Source organism: Sander lucioperca, chromosome 17 (assembly GCF_008315115.2).
Source record: "Sander lucioperca isolate FBNREF2018 chromosome 17, SLUC_FBN_1.2, whole genome shotgun sequence".
Lineage (NCBI taxonomy): Eukaryota > Metazoa > Chordata > Actinopteri > Perciformes > Percidae > Sander > Sander lucioperca.
In genome coordinates, this window is record NC_050189.1 from 25,589,786 (window position 1) to 25,613,425 (window position 23,640).

General features: G+C 40.8%; 1 protein-coding gene across 2 annotated transcripts in view; it reads right to left on the reverse strand.

Annotated features, from left to right (window-relative positions):
- Positions 1–23,640, reverse strand: part of pcxb (pyruvate carboxylase b) — a 326,753-nt gene that overhangs the window by 66,846 nt on the left and 236,267 nt on the right. For both annotated transcript variants that reach the window (XM_031285036.2, XM_031285037.2), the window contains exons 13-14: positions 5,080–5,224; positions 2,992–3,081 (exon numbers count right to left, since the gene is read on the reverse strand). In XM_031285036.2, the coding sequence (XP_031140896.1) occupies positions 2,992–3,081; positions 5,080–5,224 (235 nt within the window). The remainder of the gene's footprint in view (positions 1–2,991; positions 3,082–5,079; positions 5,225–23,640) is intronic.

Consider the following 23,640-nt stretch of genomic DNA (forward strand, 5'->3'; position numbering starts at 1 on the left):
TGTCTTGTATCTTTGTGTTTAGGAACCTTTTAATTGTCAGATCCTGGTGGGACTGCTAATCAGTGCTTTATTAAAGACAGGTGTGCGGGAACAGCCAATCAATTAAGCCTGTGCAGGTTAAAGGCAGGTAGATTTGTTAATGAGCTGTAAGACAAATGTACAGCCTGTGCAGACACTTCTGCTGCTTGCTCTCACCTCCGCCTGCATTTTTCTGCTGATATTCTTGCTTTTCTCCCGTGAGAAACTATGAGCAGCGGCTCCTGGGTACTTATAAATCCTTGGACTATACATTTTTGGTAGATATAGTGGGCAATTTCAATTTGTATTTAGTTATTGTTTGCCATTTACCACAACTGCTAAAATACAGCCTGCTGAAAAAAAACATTTGACTGACAGTACAGTTCAAGAACAGAATTTGCTTTTCTCCACACAGTTGTATGGGAGGCATTAAACAAATTCAAAGGAAGAAATTGTTTTAAGAACAAAGAAGAAAAAAAGTTACCTTGCAGTGCACACACCCAGAGTATCTTGAGGTTTCAGAAAGCCAAATTTAAGACTCTTCATGACTCCTTTTAAGCTACCTGGAAATGAGTTTTCGAGCTAAACAAAAGCAGAACAATAAATAGTCCTTGTTGTTTGAAGGTGGCTAATGAAAGCATCAAGAACTAATGGGCAGAGAAAGAAAAAAATAGAAACAGAATATTAAGTCCATTTGTGCACAAATTTGGCATATTGTGCTATAGACTACCCGTCTACTTCAATCCTAAGAAGGGAAATACAGCGCACAACTGGGAGGAGGAAAGTAGTCTGTCATTTTTATAAGTCATTCTTCCTCAAGCTAGCTCACAGGCATCTGGTGATTAACCTCTAGATGTCCTCCATTAAATAAATCCAGACAATAATTGGAACAAGGTGTACTTCTACACCATCGATGAAGCGACCACAATCAGCCTTCACAGGGAACGTTTTAGACTACAAATCCTAATTAGAAAATAATGGCCTTTCAGTACTTAACACGTTCTGTCAGGACACCCTCGGCCTGTCTTTCTCCCTTCTCTCCTCAGTGCGGAGGGAACTCCTCAAGAATAGTTTTGCTTGTCATTCTTCCTCTTTCTCCTTATCTGTCGAGGTGATGTTTTGAGATGTGACAATGTCATTCTGATCTTTGCTCTTCTCTTTTCTGTGGGTGGTGCACAGTAATAGTCCTTCCTACTCCCTCTTTCCCCATTTATCTATGTTTATCCATATCTCCCCTGTCTGCCACTATGTCCATATAAGCATTTTCTCTACATATAGGGATTATACACTGCCCAAACCCTCACTGCTTCTGTCATAACCCATTTCTGCTTCCATGCCCCTGTCCCTCCCTCCACAGAGTGTGATAATACAGGCCTAATCCCTCTCTTCTTTCAGTCCCTCCGTCGAATGAAAGAAAGGATATAAGCACATTACAAATCTCATTACTAGGCTTTAGGTATGCCTCTGTGCGTGCCTGTGCTGCATACTGTACAACTACTTCATCAGCTGCTTATAGCAGGTAAGTGGGGGCATGTACACAAAGGGTGTCTGCCTATAGAGTACGAGCTCGAGAGTAAATGCATGTGTGCTTGCTGCAATAAGAGGGTGGGGAAAAGAGAGCTGTCAACACAAGATTTGCATAAGTAGACAAGTGGTGGGTACGCACAGAGACACACTCACTCACATGCAGACGTACACAAACGCCGCAGATTATTCTGTCCTATTGTACTCCATTCCGTTCCACTGTGCATGGTTTTTAGATGTCAGATTTGATTAGTTATGCCTGATAGGAGTCATATTATTCATATTATTTTGTTATAAATTCGTGTTTACTGGGCATGCTGGGGTATGTGCTGAGGCAGAACAGGGTGCTGATAAACACATCAGGTTGATACAGCTGACTATTTTGTTGCTGTCAAAAGGCGCAGCTGCAGAAATTCATGGCAGTTTGCATCCCGAACAAAAAATAAAGCTAGGAGCACAGCGGGAAAGGACAAAAAGTGCATCATTTCAAAACGGCCACAGTGACAGGAAGTGACATCAAGTGAAATAAGCCAATTTATCTACATATTTTAATGCTTTTAAAAAAAAGAAAAAAAAAACGTTTACTTGTAAAACCGAGCACATCTAGTTTTAACTTTAAAAGGAGTATTTTTGTATTGCAGCCTTGGTTTAACCTTTCAAAATTTACTCAGACGCTATAGTTAACATGGGGAGCAAAAAACCCCACAGAGCTCGACTCCAGAGACTTTAAGTGGCTCTACAAGCTCATCACAGAGCCCAGCTTGGCCGTTGGCCTTTCCTGCGAGACTCCAGGGGTGCTGGTGCAGAGCAGGGTGAGAAGCATAGAACTTCTGCCTTCACAAACAATAAAGTGCACCCTCTCACCGCTGTTCTCACAGCTCAGCCGTGCACTCTGGGGCCAAAACCCTTTTCCTCCCTGAGTGCTAAGCTGAGCCATTCAGGAAGGCCTTTACGCCTACAGCTATCGGCCTGTTCGACAGCCCATTTGTCATTCGGTGGGTGCTTTTATACAAAGTGCCATACGGATCCACAAGTGTTTACATTTTTAGCATGGGTGCAGGAGGGCAAATGAAACCCCTAACCCTTGCAATAGCAGTGCCTTGCTAAATTGGTCCAAATGTAATAAATACAATAAGGACGATGCATTGTGACATTATTATGGTAACAATGTCTGGGGGCACGCTTTTAAAAATAGTATTAAACTCTCAGTCGCTACTGACACTTTGCCCTGCACTCAGAACTACGCTGTAAAAACACAGGTTTTTTAATTATTTAATTGCTGAAGCACCATTGCACAGTGCTTTTAAAGCGGTGGCACAGTGTAAAGTCTGATTTTGGTCAGTGGATTAAGAATATGACTCAAGAGTTGTAACTGGGTTAGCAGCATAATGATGTGTGATAGTGTAAATGATGCATTGCGATTGGCTAAACTGCTTTTGATCAACATACCCAAAATGCCAGGAGGGATGACAGGGTCTATGGAGGAAGGCTTAGCCTTGACTGGGATGGGTGTGGTTGGTCCATTTACCATCACATGACCTGGATAGGGGAGAGAGAGTAGATCAATGAGGGTTATAAAACAGCAGCCCTGAGGTTAGTAAGGATTATGGTCACGTTTATATAAATCAGGGTTTTCCTTCCTGCGTGTCCTACATCTGAGTTGGAGGTATTCAGTACATATACCAACACATCTTTCACACAAATCCTCTTAAAGCTGACCTGAGTAAAGTAAATCATTATTGTAACACATCTTGTACTGTACCATTCTTCATCTACAATTCGCCCAGATTCCCCTGCTTTCCCCTACGGCTTGGTAGAAGGCTGAGATGACCCACGGTCTGCCCTTGTTTCATTATACATCCACATTTTAACTATATCATTCATATTTATGTGTAGGTCTGTCCTCACCTCCTTGATAAAATAGTCCCTTAATTCTAAGTATCTAAAGAGATCTTGATGTTCCAGCCCATGTTTCATCTTTAGGTCTTAAAAGCTAATACACTTTCCCATCTTTGAGTATGTACACCATAGTGCAGTGACACCTTGATTTTTCTGTCCATTGTTTGAACCTCCATTTAGACACCACTGGTTTGAAGTTTAAATCATATGCAAACCAGCTCAGCATGTTTACCCTCTCTAGTTTTTATCTTCAAACTATAATATCCCAGATTTTGAGTGCAATTGTTATTGGATAAGATGTATAGGTCCCGTTAGCACTCTCTTTCATTTTCCCACCAAAGCCAGAATATAATAATCCTGTACTGAGAAATCAGTTTTTTGCATTACAGGTCCCCTCACTGAAATTGCCACAATTTGCTCAGCTAATATATACAGTGTGTTACTTTCTGGTTAAAAGCTCACTGCGAAAGTCACATAAATAATCATGGAATGACAGCAGATAGGAGGATGCAGAGCCATTAACCTTATAATCACTGCTGACTGTGTATATAGGCCTAAGTGTACTAAATATAACATAACAGTTTGAAACATCAACAGCCCAAACTTACTATTGAATGTTAAGGCAGTCAGAAACACAGCTGTAATGTCACAACATTTGAGTGTGTGTGTGCTTGTGTGCACGTTCGTGTGTGCGTGTGATGAAGGTTTTTCAGTTTTTTTGCCTATCCAGTGTTTCAGTTGGACTTAAAACGTGTTTAGATAATGATAATGGTATTTATTTAAAAGCAGGCTGGCTGGTTAGTTAGCTAACGCTAGCTTGCTAATTCCACCAAGCTTCCATGCTACATTAGATAAGCCGGACAGGGTTGTCCCTCATCTGGTGATAGAAACCCTGCTTTCTCCGTGCTGTTCGCTGAGAGCTCCACAGCCTCTCCACAGTCCACAGGTACAAATTAGTTTTGCACCAAATTTATCGCAAGAAGCGCGCAGATTCAGCACTTTGCGATACGAGAAAGCACATATGTGAAGTTGCAGTGACAGATTCAAGAGGTTGTAATCACTGAGTTGTGGTTGTGATGAAGAGTGGACCGGAGTAAAAAAAATCAATCTACACATTTGTGAATATTTTTTTTTTGACTTCACATTCAGAGTACAGGTGTGTGAACATTTTCTACGAGCGCAAATATCAACGTACAAGTTCAGATTTTTTTTTTTACAAGCTCTCGTGTTCTTCTTTTCTTTCTGTGACTTCAAATTCAGATCACGTGTGTGAATATTTTTTACAAGTGCAATTTGTTTTTGTTTATTTAAGATATTTTTTGGGGCATTTTAGCCTTTAATAGACAGGACAGCTGTAGACAGGAAAGGGGGGGAGAGAGGGGGAAGACATGCAGCAAAAGGCGACAGGTCGGACTCGAACCCTGAGCCGCTGCGTCATGGACTGAGCCTCTGCATATGGGCGCCCGCTCTACCATGTGAGCTACCCAGGCGCCCTGCAAATTTTACCATACAAGTTCAGATTTTTTGTTCTGCAAGTTCTCACATCGTATTCTACAAGCTCTCACATTTTGCAACATATTTACCTTCATAGTGTGTGCGTGCGTGTGTGTGCATGTGTGTGTGCGTGCGTACACTGACCCAGGTAGTGCAGTAGTTTCTGGGCTCGGTTCTGAGTGGGTTTGAGGTTGAAGAGTTCCTGGTTCTCGTCGATGAACTGGGTGTCCACGGTGGAGTGGAGGAACTGGTGGTTGGCAAAAACATTCTGGAGGAACGGGATGTTGGTCTAGAGATGGAGAGACAGATAAAAAAACAGAGAGGAGGCTTTTAATTTAATTGTATTCTTTAATAAACACAAAGGGTTTGTAAGTGTACTGAGGTAGATGTAACCACACGCAAAATCTAAATGCAAAGTATAGAGAGACGAGACAGTCAAGAAAGCAATCACTCAGTCCTATTCTGCAAATGAACCACTTGAACGAAAAGAGAGCGGTTCTTTTGAAGGCAACAACTCGCTTAAGAGCTGGGTGTTAAACAGGCATTTGTGAAAGGGCACACAACGCGTTGGTAAAAACAAATACAGGCAGCAAATCACAGAGTAGGCTAAACAGTGCACAATCTCAGCTTCACACACACACACAGAGCAGAGGGAGAAAGTCAACTGTTGAAAGCAATCACATTCCCTTTCTATTTTGTTGTTTGTTTGCATAACAAGTGTTATCACGCCAATTACACTCTCTAGATTAACAAAGGGAGGGAGAGTGAATGAGAGAGAAGAGCGAGGAAAGAGATGTAATTGTTGGGAGTTAATTTCATTCCTAGATTTGTTGCTTTATTTTCACTCTTGTAAACCCGTCTTAATGGGGGTAGTAGACCGCTTTGAATTGATGTAAGAGGCGGAGAAAGTGAAAGGGCGGGTAAAAGAGGAGGGAGATTGACAGAAAAAAATGGAAGGGGGAGAGAGATTAGTAGAAAGAAAAACTGAAATGTTATTGCAGGGAATCAGTGAAAAGAGAATATGGTAATATGGTCTTGGAGCGGCTTTAGATGTGTTTATGGCTGTTTAATGTCCCCAAGGGAAGGTAGACTGAAGGAATGAAAACTGTGTGAAAAGATTATTGTTGCTAAAAATGTCTTTGCATATGACTCAAAAGTGAGTCATAAATGGCATTTAAAAAGAAGTGAACCCCTGCCACTCATGACCCCAAATCCAATTATCCTTTTTTTTTTGTTTTTTTTTTTTATAAATGCACAACCAACCAACCAGAGCTCAGAACCAAGAGAGAAGCAGAGTCCTCAAGGACCTCCTGGGTATTGAGTATGAAGCAGCGCCCTTTCTCTAAACCCAGAAATGCAACATCCACCTCACCGCCTATATATAGTCTATAGATAGATCTCGATCACGGAGGCGTGAGGATACAAACTGCACACACAAACATAACCCACAGATGGACCGAATTTACAACCGCACTTTGGGCGTTTAGATGACAGTCAAACCCAGAGTGACTTCAAATAATTACGGAAGCCAAATCAGTCAGGAATCCCATAATTGGGTGAAGGGAGTTGAGCAATAAACAAAACCGCACTTACACATGCCTCATTAACAGCACTGAGAGGGAGGGAGTTGCAGCGGAGAAATTAGTGTGCTGGGGCTAATAAAGAACATGTTGGTCATACCAATAGAGCCAACATGAGATGTATCCAGTATACATCTACGTTTTTATTAGGAGTAGGGAAACTGAGAAATTGAGAGAAAAAAAATGTAAATGTTATTCCAGGGTTTCATTTTCTGAGGTACAATTTTTTGCAAATGCACACAAAAGGTAAGTATCCTCAGCCTCCTGCTACAGGGAGAAGACCTGGAGAGGAGAAAGAGATTGGGGATTTCTGCCTGATGCTATAACTGCAACATGACTTCAGAAACCTGTGGACATCTTTATTTTCTTCCATTAATAGTATCCGCCAACATACCTGTATTGCAATAGGCCTATATGCTGCTGCAATACAAGCCCTTGTCCTTAAAGAATACAAGCAGCCATATTAAATCTGGATGTATTGTCCATTTCTTTACGATCAGAATTGAAGCTCTGACTTCATCCAAATGCAGAATGGCAAAGCAAGCTGGTTAGGTTTAGCTGACACCTAGTCTATATCGACGACATTCCATTTCCGGGATTGCTCCGTTGCTGCCGGAAATTCTGCCGGATGTCCCTCATTTTAGGCCGGATGTCCCGTTACCTTCCACTTTCTTTATGTTGTAATTCTAAACCCCGGTGGATTTATGAGGACTATGGTTAACTGCTCCTCAGATCTCTGCAGGGTAAATCCAGACAGCTAGCTAGACTATCTGTCCAATCTGAGTTTTCTGTTGCACGACTAAAACAACCTTTGAACGTACACGTTCCACCAAAAAAAAGTTTCTTCCCGAGGCTATTTTGCAGCGGCACTGTTGCTCCGCTCGGTGCTTAGCGCCGCCCAAGACGATTGGGATTGGTTTGAAGAAATACCAATAAACCATAGCATGTTTTTTCTCCCATCCCGGAATGCTGTGTGGACTAGCCAGACCCTCCTACGCAGTGCTATGGAGGAAGGTCTGGCAAAGCGAGTCTAGCTGACACTAAGACTAGAGACATGAGGTAATTGCTAGTCTGTCCAGATGTAACAAAAACTGCCTCCCAGCACCTTAAAGCTTGCCAATTAACACATTACATCTTGTTTGATCAATCCATACGAAAGTGCAAAGTGCTGGTATGGGAAAGGTTCCGTTTCCCTATTTCCAGACTTTATGCTAAGCTAAGCTAAACTAACCACCTATTGGGAGTAGCATCATATTTACCGTACAGACTTGAAAGGTATCAATCTTCTCATGTAACTCTTGGCAAGAAAGGAAATGAACGCATTTCCCCAAATGTTGAACCATTTCTCTGTATCTCTGATATTTCATGTATACCATATTCTTTACTGACAGCCAATAGTTTCCCCATTTGGACAAGGTGTAAGGTAGTTCAAAAAAGTTCTGATTTGTATTTGTTGTTACCTTCTTTCGAGGTGTTTTATTATTAGGCCAGGGAACATTTCGACGTTTTACCTGCAAGTTTGAAATTCTCCCTCATTTTTCTATGTTTGATATCTTCATCTATTATTTAATGTGTAAGTGTAAACAAACTTAATTAGTGAGCATAAGGGGGTAAAAGCAATCCAAAGGTATAAATAAAATAAAAAAATCGTGGAGAGGCAGAGATAGGGAATGAGAGATAAATAACACAAACAGCCACTATTAATGAAAGACTTAAAAATAATGGAGAGGGAACGACAGACACCATTAATACATGGAGGTTTGTCCCTTTCCTCTCTGCTGTACCAGATCAATGTGTTCATTATAAAGCTGCTCTGGAAGCCTGTGGCTACCACGTACACTAACACATACGCAGTCCCTTCACTCTTTTCTCCATGTTTCCCCTAATGATGTGAAACACACACTTTGAAAAGACACACACGCCTACGCCTCTCCCTTTCCCCCACTCAGTATCTCTTCAGCATTTTTCTCTCAGTCTTCATCCAGCTCACACTCACACACACACACACACACACACGAACGACAGCAGCCCTATCCTGATTTAGATGCCCCCTTGTAAACCCCTGCTTGGCTTCAGCTCTCAGAGCTATGCACACAGCATGCAAAACACACACACAAATGCCAGTGATTATTGTGGCTCCTGCTCCCAAATGAGCAAACACGAGCACATACAACACACCTTTGAGTACTGCATTAGTTTTAGTGGCAAAATAAATGTCTAAATGTGAATTGATGCTTGCACTGGCTCTCGTTTACACACGCCCACGCTCTAACAATTTAACTCACACACACAAGGCACAGTATCAGAAGTCACTCCCTCTACTCGTTCTGGTGCAAAGAAAATCTCTGTACTTTTCTACTTTTCCTCCAAAAAAATGACATCGGGTTCTGACCATCTCCACTTTTATTCCCACAGTGCTCTGTTTATCGTTGGGAGGTCTGTTTTATTGTCACTCTGCTCACAGCTGGTCGTTATTGCTCTTGTTGCAATCAGCCCTACTGGTGATTGCCAAAGCAATGTAGTGAGCTAGGTATTGATGTCCCGGGCTGTTGGCTTGACTGCAAACACCTCAGCTCAACATAACACCACCTTAAAACAAATTGACTCTGGTTGCAGGGCATCTGGCTTGTTGGCTACACATTTGTAGTTTCACTTTGTTTTACTTTATTTAAATTTGACATTAACAAAAAGCAATGTGCTAAAAATACTTACACTATTTCTTGCATGTTTGCTTCAGAAGGGCAGCCAACATTGACATCCAACATCCAAATGTTAATACAGACAGAATTTACACCTGACAGTAAAATGCAGTCTGGAAATCTTTTTTTTTTTTTTTTTTTTTTTGGGGGGGGGGAGACACAACCTGTTATTTTATGTATTTTTGTTGAAACTAAAACAACCAGGTGTTACAGTCCAGACTGCTCCAAACGTTTCTGAGTAATAAACATTTTACAACTTGTAGTGTCCAGAAACACCATGTTGTGTTATGATGAGACTAAGGAAAAGCTTAGACAAGATCAGGTCATTCATAGGTCACAGGTCAGGGGACAACAATATTAGGCCAGTCTCTCTAGGTTATAACCAAACCTGTAATGTATAATTAGTCCGTCTCTCTAGATAGCTGCATGGCGGAATGCATGGGGGAATAAGGGAATGTTTTGTCTCAGGACTGTCTCCTTTTGGAGGTCGGTGGGCCTGCCACACTTTTGCATACATCCCACAGAGAGAGAGCTAGGCTGAACTAGGCTTCAGCATCTGTGTCTACGGCGCCTGCAATATCATTGTTTACCTTGATGGTTCAGCTAAATGTAACACCTCCAGCATGAGTTTAAATACACCCTCAGGAGGACAGGAACTTCAGAGAGTTGGGACGGCACTGCACAATAACACATCATGGTTAAACTCTACTGCCTGCTTAGTTGTCTCCTCAATTGAGTGTTCATTGTAGAGCTGCAAAGATTAATCGATTAGTTGTCAACTTTTAAATTAATCGCCAACTATTTTGATAATCGATTAGTCGGTTTGAGTAATTTTTTACGACAAAAGTAACAAATTCTTTGATTGCAGCTTCTTAAATGTGAATATTTTTTCTAGTTTCGTCTCTCCTCTGTGACAGTAAACTGAATATCTTTAAGTTGCAGCCCTAGTTCACTAAATGCTTCTGTGTAATTCATCAAGGTCTCCCGAACCTTTTTCATGTACGTGAAATGAGTTGTGCTGCTCCTGAGTTTTTCCTCAACACAACTCAGAGGGAAAATTAAATGTTGAGTCATGTTTGGAGCTGCTCTGCATGTGGTCATTGTTCCATAATCTGTCACTAATGTAAGGACCAAAAGGGGTTTACACCTAGACTCAAATTATAATGTGAAGGTGGTTTAACAGATTAAATCAAATTCTGTAATGTGTACATTTACACCTGCCATGTTTTTCCTAATCACACATATCCTCTACGTTTGCCTTCGCTTTGAGAGCGCTAATATAAAGTTATATTTTATATTCAAGCCTGGAGTCAAGTCTGCTCCTTTACCGACACTAATCGGGACTCAACACTTTCTGTTGTGCAACCCCCTTTACTTATGCAATTATGTGCTCCAAATTACTGTAAGGATAACAACCTGAGGAGAAAAATAGCAAGACCTCCATCATTTCGGACGTATCATCGTCCCACACATACTCACATATTTTGCTTTTTTTTTTCAAAAACAGCAAGTTGGTCTAAGAAACCTTTGGGCTGACTCTGGAAGTTAAAGTAAAAACATGGGAGATCTGGGTCAGGGCCACGCTCAAACCTTTCCCTGCATCATGTCAAATTTCACTGGGGCCACATCTCTCTGCAAATGTGATGTAGAAGATGAGCTTGTGGTGATAGAAAAAGTGAAGACAGAGGGGCGCTTTTATTTTTTAAAATATAAATACAGCTCCTAAAATGTACCATTATAAGCAGGTGATGACCCTTTTTAAACTGAATTCACCTTTTTTTTGTGCCCAATAGTACATGCTTTTATTTCTCACCACAATGATCCATACAAACACCATAGAATATGCAGTTAAATGCCACTGTAGTGTTATACAGTATATGCAAAGAAAGTAGAATTCAAAATGTTATTCATGTTATATTGCTTTATATCTGAAATGATTTTTAAAGTGTACTTCAGTTAGATCTGACTGCTTTACATGCAAAACTGCTGACAATCTGGAAACTAAATAGCTGCCTGCCTAATTTTCATATTGCAACATAAACGTGATTCTGGTAATAATCCACTAATAAATTGAGGTTTTTAAAATTACACTGTTTGTGGAAACACCATATAACATGTAACCTGAACAATCTCTATCACATCATGTTGCTCACACTTCTACAGTCCCTATATTGTAATCAAAAAATGCAGAGATCCAGGCCACATGTTGACCGGACTTGTTAAAAAGATGATCATGCCCACAGTTGTTGCCCCGGTTACCTGTTGGAGACAATGGGCAAGGACTGGTAGGAATAGTAGAATAATTATTCAAAACATGTTTAAGGGCACATAAGCATGAAGGTTTCTGTGGTTATTTTGCAACAGTCACGTATGGTTGCGCAAAATTTAAACAGCGGATCTGCCCTGTTTAATTGTGGCTTCACAGTGTGCAACATCACTTAACGTACAATTTGTAATTTTCTGCCCTAGAGGTCTCTCAATCAAAACAATGGATGTAAACACGGACTTTTGATTGATTGTATAGTGGTATTATGGGAGTTGTAGTTTAATACAATTGCCCATTAAAATAGATCTGTTCACGGATAGGTTTATCCATTACAGTTGTATCCTTGTTGCGTTTAGTAACGTCTATTAATTTCATTCTGATAAAATAGCTGCAGTTTCCCCCACATAATTACGTTTTCTTGATTCGATTTTTGTTGGTAGCTAACGTTGTTATATTTTACCTCAGTTTCACTTTTTGGATGTTTTCAGCACCAGGGGGAAAAGGGTTTGTTGTAATGTTACTCAACACCTCTGAGAGACTTAGCTACTTTGCGGCTGGGGCTAACCGCAGAGTATCTCTGGTGCTGAGCCGCGGCCCCGGATATACCGGCCAAGGATACGCTGAGAGACTTACTTCACAGCTAAAGAAGACCGCTAAAGGGGGGAGAATTTCAGCACAACACCGTGGCCAGCCAGACTCGGATGCCTGGGGCGATATGGTCTGTTTCCCCAACGGAACATAAAACCTTCTGTTACTGCCTTTAGCATCGTTATCAACCGGTGCTGGAGTTTGTGCTGGCTGGGTTCGGATTGCTGTAAGTTTATAAGAGTGGCTGGTTGCTGGCTAACTGTGGATGTGTCGTGTCCCCGGAGCTGTTGTCCGCTCTCATCTTGACTGCACTAGTCCCTTAGCGGTGGGGAGTTAGGCAGAAAAAACAGGTTGGGATAGCTGGCTAAATTAGCATTAGATTTGTCTTCTATCTATACAGCTAGCTAACGTTAGCTGGCGAACGTAATTGTGGGTTAGCCCAGGGCTGTGTAACGGTAACTTTACCTTGATCAAAACAATTATACTTAAAATAACTTCATGAACACGTTGAACAATGTTGTAACGTTCCCCACCGAGCATTAGCATGAGCTAACGCTAACGTTACTACTTGTCAACGTAGCACATTACGTTAAGCTGGATCAATCGATATTGAAGTGTATCAATAAATAAGATCTCTGCTGTTTTACTGTGTTGTAAGTGGCATGTAATCAATGACAAAATGATGCTGTGTGGCAGAAAGCAAGCTGTATAACAGTTACTGAGTGTTAGTCTTTCTGTGAGATTGTATGATTTAAGATTACTCTCGAACGTATCATCTAAGTGCCGTGTTTTGAGGGGTCAAAGGTTATATGACGCCACTGACAGGCGACTAAATGAAACGGACCGTGTCATTAAAATAAAATAACAGATTTCTCTGAGTTTGAAGTTGTTGGAAACATTTAGGATAGTGTAAGTACGTAACTCAAAATATATAACATAGGTATAGCATTTTTAGACATTTGAATGCAGAAATGTTACATATTGTACCTTTAAAGACGGCACACAAACAAGTTTCAAAATCTCATGTAAAGTCTGCTGTAAGAAGTTATCCACTACGTTGATGTTGATATAATGCCCTGTCTTAGGGTGGGCGATAAAAAACATAAAAAAGACCCATCTTCCCCAGGTTCCCAGCAGCCACGAAGACAGATATTATTCAAATGTGATAAAATAGATGTAACTAGGAATGGCTAAGGATAACATTAAACAAACAAAGTTAACTGAGAGCCAAGAGAAAATAAGTATTCACCACCCTAACTTAAAAGCAAGAAAAAAACAAGCCCACAGTCGTAACACAGACCTGATGCTATGAAGTGACAACCCTTAGACAACTGACAATTCTGCAACGTGGGCTTGCATTTAGCTGTGAATGGTATCAGTTTTGTCTAACTGAACCCAGAAACTCAGGATGTTCCTTTGCTCCTGCACTCCCTCCACTGGCTCCTTGTATTGGTTCACATTAGGTTTCACATCCAGATGCTCGCCTATAAAGCCAAGAACACGCTTGGTGAAATCCTGTGTTGGCAGGGTGTCTCTGATCTACAGCTCACCTGGATACACCCTCACCCAAAGGTCCCTTGTAAACACGGCTGTTCTGTTCTTGCTCCTGGTAAAGATCAGCGTGTAATGCAGACGTTAGACCCAACTCTTCAGAAAATATCTGGACTGACACCATTTCAGTCTGAATACATCATCGTATCTCAGCATTTTTAGTGATCAATTTTCCTTTCTCCCTCACAGATTGTTTTGTGCATTTCTAAAGGCAAATATAGAGTTGCTTTATACAAGACAGGATACAAAAAGTATCAAGAGACAGTACAGGTGCAGATTATGAGTTTTGAAACATTTCAAAACGGTGCTCAGCATTACACACAAATGCACAACACACAACCTGATCTCTGTCTTCCCCCAACACAACCACTGCATCTCTCTGTCACACACAGCCTCCACGCTCCCTTAGTGATTAGGAGTTGAATAGGGGAGCTGTCAGGTCATTCGTCTTTTCACTCCTCTCCTCCTCTGTCTACCCTATCCCCATCCGTCACTCCTTAACCACTGGCCCAGACACACACACACACACCTCTCACACTTACATTAGCTACAAATTTACTCAAGCAGACAAGACAGACAAAATAAACACACACACACAGACACACCTGTCTTTTTCAGCAGCCTAAATGCAGCAGCAAGCAAACACATACAAAACTAATATTTATAATAGTAGACAAGACTTGAAATGCACATTAAGAAAAAAGCACAAATGTGGATGAAAGAAAAGAAAAAAGTGGCCACCCACACACACACACACACACACACACACACAGTGACTCCGTGTCATGGCCACAATGTTTTTTGGTCTCAGTTGGCCGTTAATGACTTTGCTGCGGTCCACTACTTATTGGTTTGTTAGATGGCCAGCAGGCCAGTCAATGTTTGTTTCCACTGTCGTCTTTGCGCCCTTATTTGTGCGTGACTCCATCCGTTTGTGTCCAGAGGAAGAATGAGCAGGTCAAGGCGACAGCAACTGATGATCACAGTCTGTGCTGATGTGACAAACAACTGTGATCATGTCTAACCCCTTCATCCCCATAACTCCCAAGGCCATGCTTTAATTCTCCGCTCAGTTTTTTCTGCTCTCTAATTTGTTTTCCTCTTTATTTCTTACAGCTTTCTGCTTGCTTAAAGTAACCAATAACTATTCACCATGACAACCAGCTTCATCCAATTCCAGTGGCCCTTACAAGCATGAAATAACTGAAAATATGTTTTAATGCCAAAAGGAAAAGCAGCAGCGGTCTGCATACTTCTCATCTCTCTCACACAGTCCTCACCCCTGTCTCACTACCAGTCCCATTACACAGATAACAGATTTGCGCATGTCTATTTCATGGCTGCGCCTACAAATCTGGAATCAGTGTTTGACATTCGCCAAGGGGCTTTTTCCTCAGTGAAATATAAAAGTCTGATTGGTGATCTTTCCAGTAATAACTGAGAAAGAGAAATGTTCACCTTGGAGTTCATCAGGGGAGCTGTGGCCAGATATATTACAATTGTAAATAAGCGCATATGAAGGAATCTGCCAAAATATGAAGAAATAAAATTGACAAAGGCAATCTCTTTCTGGGATGACGGCTTTGCATGTGTGTCTCTGCATGAATCTGTGTACCTGAGGTTTCATAAGACACAGTCCATGTTAATACTGCTATGATGCCTTATTTAATTCAGAAACACTTCAGAAATCTAGGGAAAGGAACTGTAGGAGGATGCTGTGAGATATGTCAGTGTGTCTCAGTTGCCTCTCTGAGTTGAAAAGGACACTGTCCATGGTGCTGAACTTGCTAGACATTCTAGACAAAGACAGCTATTGCACTCATGTCAATATATCGCTCACATAACTGCAGCTTGCAATAGGAGAACAATATTTTTAGATCTAAAGCATGAACAGTAAATATTTTTCAGTCAGTTGCAGCCAAAGAGCAAAGATTCTTCTCTAAACTCACCAATTTGCCACCTTAGAGAGAACACATTTACTGTAAACGCACTAGTCAATTTGTCAGGTCTAAAAAGCAAATGCTTTGTAGCTACAAAATATGTTGTGTTTTGACTGACAGTCTGCCCTCAAGTGCTCTGAAATAAAGCTATTATATAGCTTTAACCACTTACATGTCCCAGTTGGCAATTTACAGGGGTTAGTAAGTTCACACTGTTCTCTGGGGACTACAACAAAGGTACATTTCTTGATACAGAATGACCCATGAAATGCTTTACATGAATTTGAGGGGTCAACAAAATGACACGTGATATTTCAAATAATCTTTAAAACAACTATGCAAGATGACACCAGGAATCATAACAAATATGTGATGTGTCATCCTCAAACAGTGTGACTCAGACTCACCTGCTCTCAAGAAATGTGGTGCTGAATGACCTAAAAGGCCTTTCTGAGATGCAGGCTTATTAAATCAGATAGCTACTTTGTGGTATTTTGGGAATCCTTAAGCAGTATGCCTGTGACGCATTAAATGACTCGTGATGCACTTCAAACCCACAGAGTGAGTCGTCTCAGACCCTGCCAGCAGGTGGTTGGTCTTCTGTGTTAATTATACTCAAACTTGTGAATGATCGTCTCACTCTCATGTTGCAAAACGGGTACAAAATTCAACCATGTTTTTCATTTGAGTAATCAGACCACATGTAGTCCTGTAATGCATTAACACGTGGTATCAAACACCTGGCATAACAACAAACAATTCGGGCATCTAGACACCTTATTTCTATGATGCAGCAACATATTAATTCATATTCCTGAAAACCAACCCAAAAAACAAAACAAAAACTTTCAAACCACCGACCCCAGCTCCCGCAGAGCTTTTGAGAAAAAACAGAGATCTTCAACCTGATAGAGCCTGAGGAAAACATTGGAATTTATAGTTTCACTTTGGGATCCCAGCTCAGTAAACACTATTATTACCCTCTATCACATAGACCCGCAACAGAAGTAAAACTGGAGCCAATTTGGTCTAAAATTATAGTATAAACTGATATTCTACAACAGAAAAAAGCAGACGATCTGCTATACAGATGATCTTTTAGGGAGAAGAACACATTTCAGGCTCCAAACTAATGGCAGTATGATGGATTTAATTTTATATATATATGCCAAATCATTTTAGTCCACTATTTCTGACTATTTATTGTCAGCAGATGCCCTTCAGGCAGTGGCTTTTGATGAAAGCTTCTCATGATAAGTTCTCATGGCGGTTCTTTTGGTCAACCGTAGAAAGGTTGCTCAGCAGCGGGTCACACTGATGTGCTATGAATGCTAATTCACCACCGAGTCGTGTGATGAACAAACTCACAGCATGATAACATTTTTGAAAATGTTTTTAACTCAGGAATCCATTCCGGTCTTGCTGTGAGACCTCTCAGTGTGTGTAGACACCAGGTTGGATAACACCTACATATAACTTTCTATTTCTATTAACCGGCAACAAAACTCAAGCAAGGATAATACCCATTTTATAATAATAATAATAATAATAATAATAATAATAATAATAATAATAATAATAATAATAGTATAATTTATGCTTTATTAATCCCGCAAGGAAAATTACAATGTGATCACTCTGTTGTTAGAACACACATTACACACAGGCCTGAAATACACACACATGCTCAGTACCTATATATGCACCAATGGAGAGATGTCAGAGTGAGGGGGCTGCAGTTGTCGGTGGACAGGCGCCCCGAGCAGTTGGGGGTTTGGTGCCTTGCTCAAGAGCACCTTGGCAGTGCACTTTGGTCCATATAGGGAATTGAACCAGTGACTGAGCTATAGACTGAGCTACTGCCACCCCACATTACAGACTAATGTTGGCTATAATAAACTAAAACCCAAACTCCTGATCCACTACTGTTACACGATACGCACAACTATTATAACATTTCGGCCTAAAACCTTACTTTTATCTCACTTCAGGTACATCATTTACATATATTACCATTCATTATCAGACTGCTCATCTTTGACATCTAATTACTTCTACCTGGCATCCTCCCAACAATGCCCGTGACTCATTTTGGACCCAGAGTCATAGTTTAAAAAAGAAGAAGAGCTGTGGTATTCTCTGTAAAGACCAACATGCAGTAGCTGTCTGGTTTTATGTATGAGGTATAATAAAAAACAGAAATCAATTGAGGTGCGAAAACAAAAAAAAAGCAGACCAAAGGTATATAAACCCTAAAGGTGCAGTACTGGGAAAATAAACAGCAAACAATGAAGCAAAATGAAGGCAACCATAGCGCTAGAGATGAACTCTAAAGATGTGACTTTCAATTTCAAGTCCTATAGAAATACTGAAGCGGCACACTAAACAACTCTTCCCCAGTCTAATTAGCGAGCACTGTATCACTTCAAACACGTTCTCGTGTCAGGTTTGGGCTGCGAATGTTGCAAAATGTTCTCGAAGTGTCAACAGTCTCAATAACAAATGCTTTCCCACACTAGAGCAGATGTTCATTAATAACACAAGAAACACAAAGACACATCATGAGTAGCATGATAGTCAGGTCAAATATGGTCGAATATGTTACTGGTACATTCTTGGTAAGCAGTTACAAAGCAAATACAGCTGAAAAAAGAAGGTAAAAGTGTAAAATTGGATGACAATTCATAGAAATCTTAGAAAAGGCTAGAGTTAGAGTTAGTCCAGTCAATAACTTCACATCATTCTCCCTAACACAGCAGCCCACATTTTATTTTGCACTTTGTAGAAATTAAGGCCAAATTGTGCAGTAAGTACATTGTTTTATTTTCAATAAAACTGACATTTTGAAAGGATATCAGGTTCTGCTCATATCCTCTTGCTTAGCTATGTTCCTATTGCATTAAAACAAACCATTTATGTCATAACTACCTTGGGGTTACATTAGGTGACAGACTACAAGGGCACGCCAAACAGGATTCAGTGAGTCACATCATGTTGCTTATTAGAGATCAAAGTAAAGCAGCACGTCCCTTGCGGTTTCCATTTACCATCATCAAAGTATCTCATCTAACAGGCTCTCTGTATGGAAGACTACTGTCAGAAGTAATAAGGTGATTCATCCATGCCGCACTAATAGATATTGAGCAAAGATCACTGGACCACCAATACAGACATGTTGACTCAACCAACAAGACCTTCTTAAGCCTTTCCTTCCATATATAGCTCAACATGACACCTTTAATCCTAAAACAACCGTTTTCAGGAACTAGTAGAGCACAGAACACAAAATGACTAATATGGGCCTCTTATTTACAGAATGTACTATAACTGTCTAGATTTTCTCAGCACAGAACATCATGCATTATTTATTTGAATGTTTTATAGCGTTATCATGTTTGCCTGTGATTTTCTAGTCAGTATTTATAGGTTTTCACATTTCCTTTTTCAAATGCTTGATCGAGACTCCTGCTCCTCCTACTGTGTGTGTGTGTGTGTGTGTGTGTGTGTGTGTGTGTGTGTGTTTTCTTATCATGAGGTGCCCTGACCGTGGTGCTGAAAATGGCCATTCCATTTAATGATGCTCCAGTCCATCGTGCAAGTAAGCCATGCCAGTAAGCCAGCGTGAGCAAAACCAGGGTTCTGGCACACCGAACCTGAATGCAGTCATTTATTAACGTTATTAGTTACACCTGCATTTAACAAGTCAAAATGTCCTGCTGTGAGAAAGGTCTATTAGCTACGTTTACTAGCACAGCCAATAATCCAGTCGTAATGCGATTAATGTGGTGGAGATCATGTAAACAACATGCTCGGATTCTGTTAATGTAATTATTCTCATAGTCAGAATAAGCTTAATAACGGTGCAATTTTAGATGCAATATTTAAACACGTTAACCCAGCTATGACTCTATATTGACATGGAACTCCAACTGCTTGATGACAAGCCAAAAATGTCAGCTGGTGAGATACTTTAGTCTGCTCTTCCACAGCGTTGTCTTGAGGAGCACTCTCTAGACTACAAACAAACTCCACTCCAAGTGCAATTTACAGTGACAGAGTGGCACATCTTTCTTTGGGGGAAAATATCTCTAAACATGCTCAATGATCTTAACTCAAAGCAGAATTTTACTGCAGTGCCCAAACAGATAGCATCTATTAACCATAGAATTATGACAACAGAAAAAAAGTATGCATTGTAGCACAGAAACCGGGGTATTGGAACAGTTCATTATGCAAGCTATAAAAGAATCTTCAGCGCTTCACCCTTATTATTAGCTATAATCTGATAATTATATGCATGTAAATGTGTCAATGTACTCCGTTTCTCTCTTTTATACACAGACACACCCCTGCACATAGCCCTGCGTTTCTAACAGAACTAATGCCAAGAAACTGCAGCATATTTCAGATGAAAACAATCAACAAACATAATCTAATTTGCTATCTTTTCATTTGCACTTCCCAGCTTTGTATTTCAACATTTAACAGCCTTGTTTCTTCTGCACAGCCCATTGCATTTCTGTTCCAATGCTTTTCTGTAGCCCAACGCACACACAAAGTTTTATTAGTTGCCTCTAAACCATTGTTTCTTATTTCCAATGTAAATTTCAGTAGCACATAGTGCATTAAAGCAACTCGTTCTTGGAAACACTTTGCTTGCATATTTGATTCTTCTCTCTAACCAACATATCCCTGAAGTCATTTCAGCCCCGTGTCTTTACGACTTGAGTGTATTTGTCAAGGTTTTACACTTAGAGCAATACAAAGAAATGAGGCCCAACATGTTTTTTCTCGTACGTCATTGACTGCTGCCGATGGCTGGTAAAACAGTCTGCCGGCAGTAACTGGAAAATCATTTGGAGACACTATTCTTAATGCAGTGTGTGTGTGTGACTGTCCTTGTCTCTCATTATCGCTAGATTGAGACAAATAGACGGGGATCTGCCCTTCGATCTAAACCTCCACACCATTTACCCGACATCACAGCTGCGCAAGTGTGTGTGCGCGTTTTATTTAGCCTTGTAAGAGGTGTGTGTCTAACTGCAGAGCGTGCTGGCCATGTTCTGATTTGTGTGATATTACTGTTTGCAATTGTGCAATCATGCTCTGTGTGTTGCTTCCAAAGAGATTGTGTGGAATGTTTGAGCCGTGTGTATGTGTGTGTGTGTGTGTGTGTGTGTGTGTGACATGTTTCTGTGGACAGGTGCTCACTGAGTGCATTTGTTGCTTATATTTAGCCACCGTGTCATACAACTCACCGTGACTCATTTATACACAAAATAATGTCCTCACTTGATGACAAACCAGCTAAATGACAAAAACATGAAGTGATGGAGAGGTGCAGACTTGGTTTATTTAGGCTGTTTTTTTGTTTTTTTATTGAAGATTTAAATTCCACAATATCTCAGCCATCTCTCTGTCACGGACACACACTAGTATACATTATGCTGCTGACAAGGCTCCTAAGCTGCTCACACCTCTGCAATAGCTGTTTGTTTTCTGCTTGTTGGTAAACAACATTCAGAAAAACTACTTCAGCTGTTTCCTTCCAGTCTTCAAATAAAAGTAAAGCAAACTGTGGCCATGGAATCTGTTAGGCATTCCCACTGTTGACTCCAGCACATTAGATTTAAAATGAAGCAATCACTATGAAGCTAAAGTTTAGCTTCTAAATTCAATTTATAGTATCAAATCATAACACCAATTATCTCAAGACACTTTACAGATAGAGTAGGTCTAGACCCCACTCAGTGGCGAAGAAAAACTTCCTTTTAGGGAGAAACCTTGGACAGACCCAGGCTCTTCGTAGGTGGTGTCTGACGGTGCCGGTTGAGGGTGTGATGAACAGTGGCAATAATAGTCACAATAAAGATAATGGAACTATGACTAGAAATAGTAGTTTGTAGTAGTTCATAGCATGGCGTTACAAAAGTTATGTTTGTTACATACACTGTTACTCACACACACATCCCAGACTGATCTCATTAAGTGGCGTATGTATGACACGCCAATTGGTATGCCGTTAATTGGCGTGTTATGAAGATGCACACTCGCTTTTCAGCGTGTTTATCAATGCCGTTTGGCTTCTATTTACTTACATTACCTTGCGATTGCGTGTGAATTGACGCCGTAGAGAGTAGTATGAAAGGGCGAAAATCCACGTAGGGAGGTTGGTTGGGGTGGTGTCTGGGTAAATCACAGGACTTTCATCCAGGACAGCGGGGATCGCGCCCTGCGTGTGATGTTTCTTTCATCTTCCGCGTGTGTAGTTTCCTTTCCTTACCATGTTTTTCTTTTCCTAAACCCAACCCAGTTCTTCTTTTCCTAATCCCAACCGGTTTTTCTTTTCCCCCGCGTGTGACGTTAAAACCAACCGTAGCCTCACGATAACACGCCACGTGGCGGGTGGCGTATATGTTTACGCTGTGAAACAGCAGACTGTCGTCTGCTGGATAGCTCAAAATCTGTACAGATAACACGCCACTTGGCTTTAGGACAGTGGCGTGTATGTTTACGCAAAGTCATGATATCACGTTGCATTTACGATGAGTTGCACTTACTCAAAGGATGTTCGAAAACGCCCGTTTCCCATCTTGACAACCACTTTGGAAGAAAACCCCATCAGCCGACTTAAATCAATCAATCAATCCCAATCAGCTTGGGAAAAGGAGTCCAAGGATGTCCCAAAAAAAAAAAAACATCTGGTGTCAGACACCCACTCAACAGGTCCCTGGCACTAACCTCCAACCTCCCAAGGAGACAGTGGTCGAGCCTCAACAAATATAGGACCAGCCACAGCCCTTGCTTGGCCAGTCTCCACAGAGTAAAAGGAGGATTAGTTACCCCCCATACAGCAGATCAGGAGGCAACTCGAGGACTTTGTATTCACTGAACAAAATCAGAAGAAAATAAAGGATTAGCATGCACCTGAGTAAACTACATACATACTTGACATCTAGATATTTCCTGTTTGTTGACACCACCAGTGAATTGACCAGTGAACCAATTTGCAATATATAAATAAAAAAGTCGATGGATTTGTTCAGGCCAGGGTCAGTAGGCCAACTCCCCTGCAACCGTTTTCACTTTGAGGGCTAATTTGGCCTGACCGAAGCGGAACAGGTCTGCCCTCCATCTGATTAAGAGCAGTATAACTCAGAATGAACTAAAAAAAGGTCCTGCTAATCTCTCTCTCTCTCTTTTAGTTCTCAGTCCTAGGGAGAAATAGATCTTCCCCTGTGTGCTTCACTTGAACATGATTGATCTGCGGTCACAGGAAATGTTCTAAGGACACAACAACTTTAACCTTTCCTCTATAGATTCATAGCTGCATGTTCGGATAAGACATTCAATGATATTCACAGGTAAACTGACTGTGAGTCGCCCTGAATTCAACTGGAGGATACATTCCTTACATGTTAACTAACAAGCCAGTCGGTAATGAGATTTTCTCCTGACTGGTGAACTCACTTCATCCATCACCCAGCAGTAGGTCATGTTAGTTTATTTCAATCAGCAAGGTCACTCTCCCTGACGAGAGGACTGGGTGCCAAACCACTCGAGGTTTGATTAATTGTGAAGCAACGAGCCATAAAGCTGTGCAATGTAAACGGGATATGTTCGGGTGAAATTATGTATCAAACCTCTCCTTGCTGGACCTTGCTTTGAGGGAGGTCTGGCTTGCTAGGTTAAAATTACACTGGCCCACAGCAGGAAAAAAAATAGTGTGAGAGTAAAGAAGGAGAAAGCGAGGGACAAAAATAAATTTAAAAAGATGCATGGAGACGCATGAAAGTGAGATGAGGTGAATGCTTCAAATGTAGAAATAAAAAGGGAAGCACAGATTGATTTAGAAGATCAATGATTTCCTGGGTGAAAATTGTGTAACATGAAAAACCAATTCATCCATAAAACAACCAAATCTCTGTCCTTGCCCTCCCTTTGCCATATTTATGATGTTTCATCTCCAGTGTGTGATTGTGTTGACAAAATGGGCATGCACATACTGTATGTGAATGTTGGAAACAACTTAATTCCAACATCCCATATTTCCAATGTTAGAGGTTCTGCCTCAGTAATGG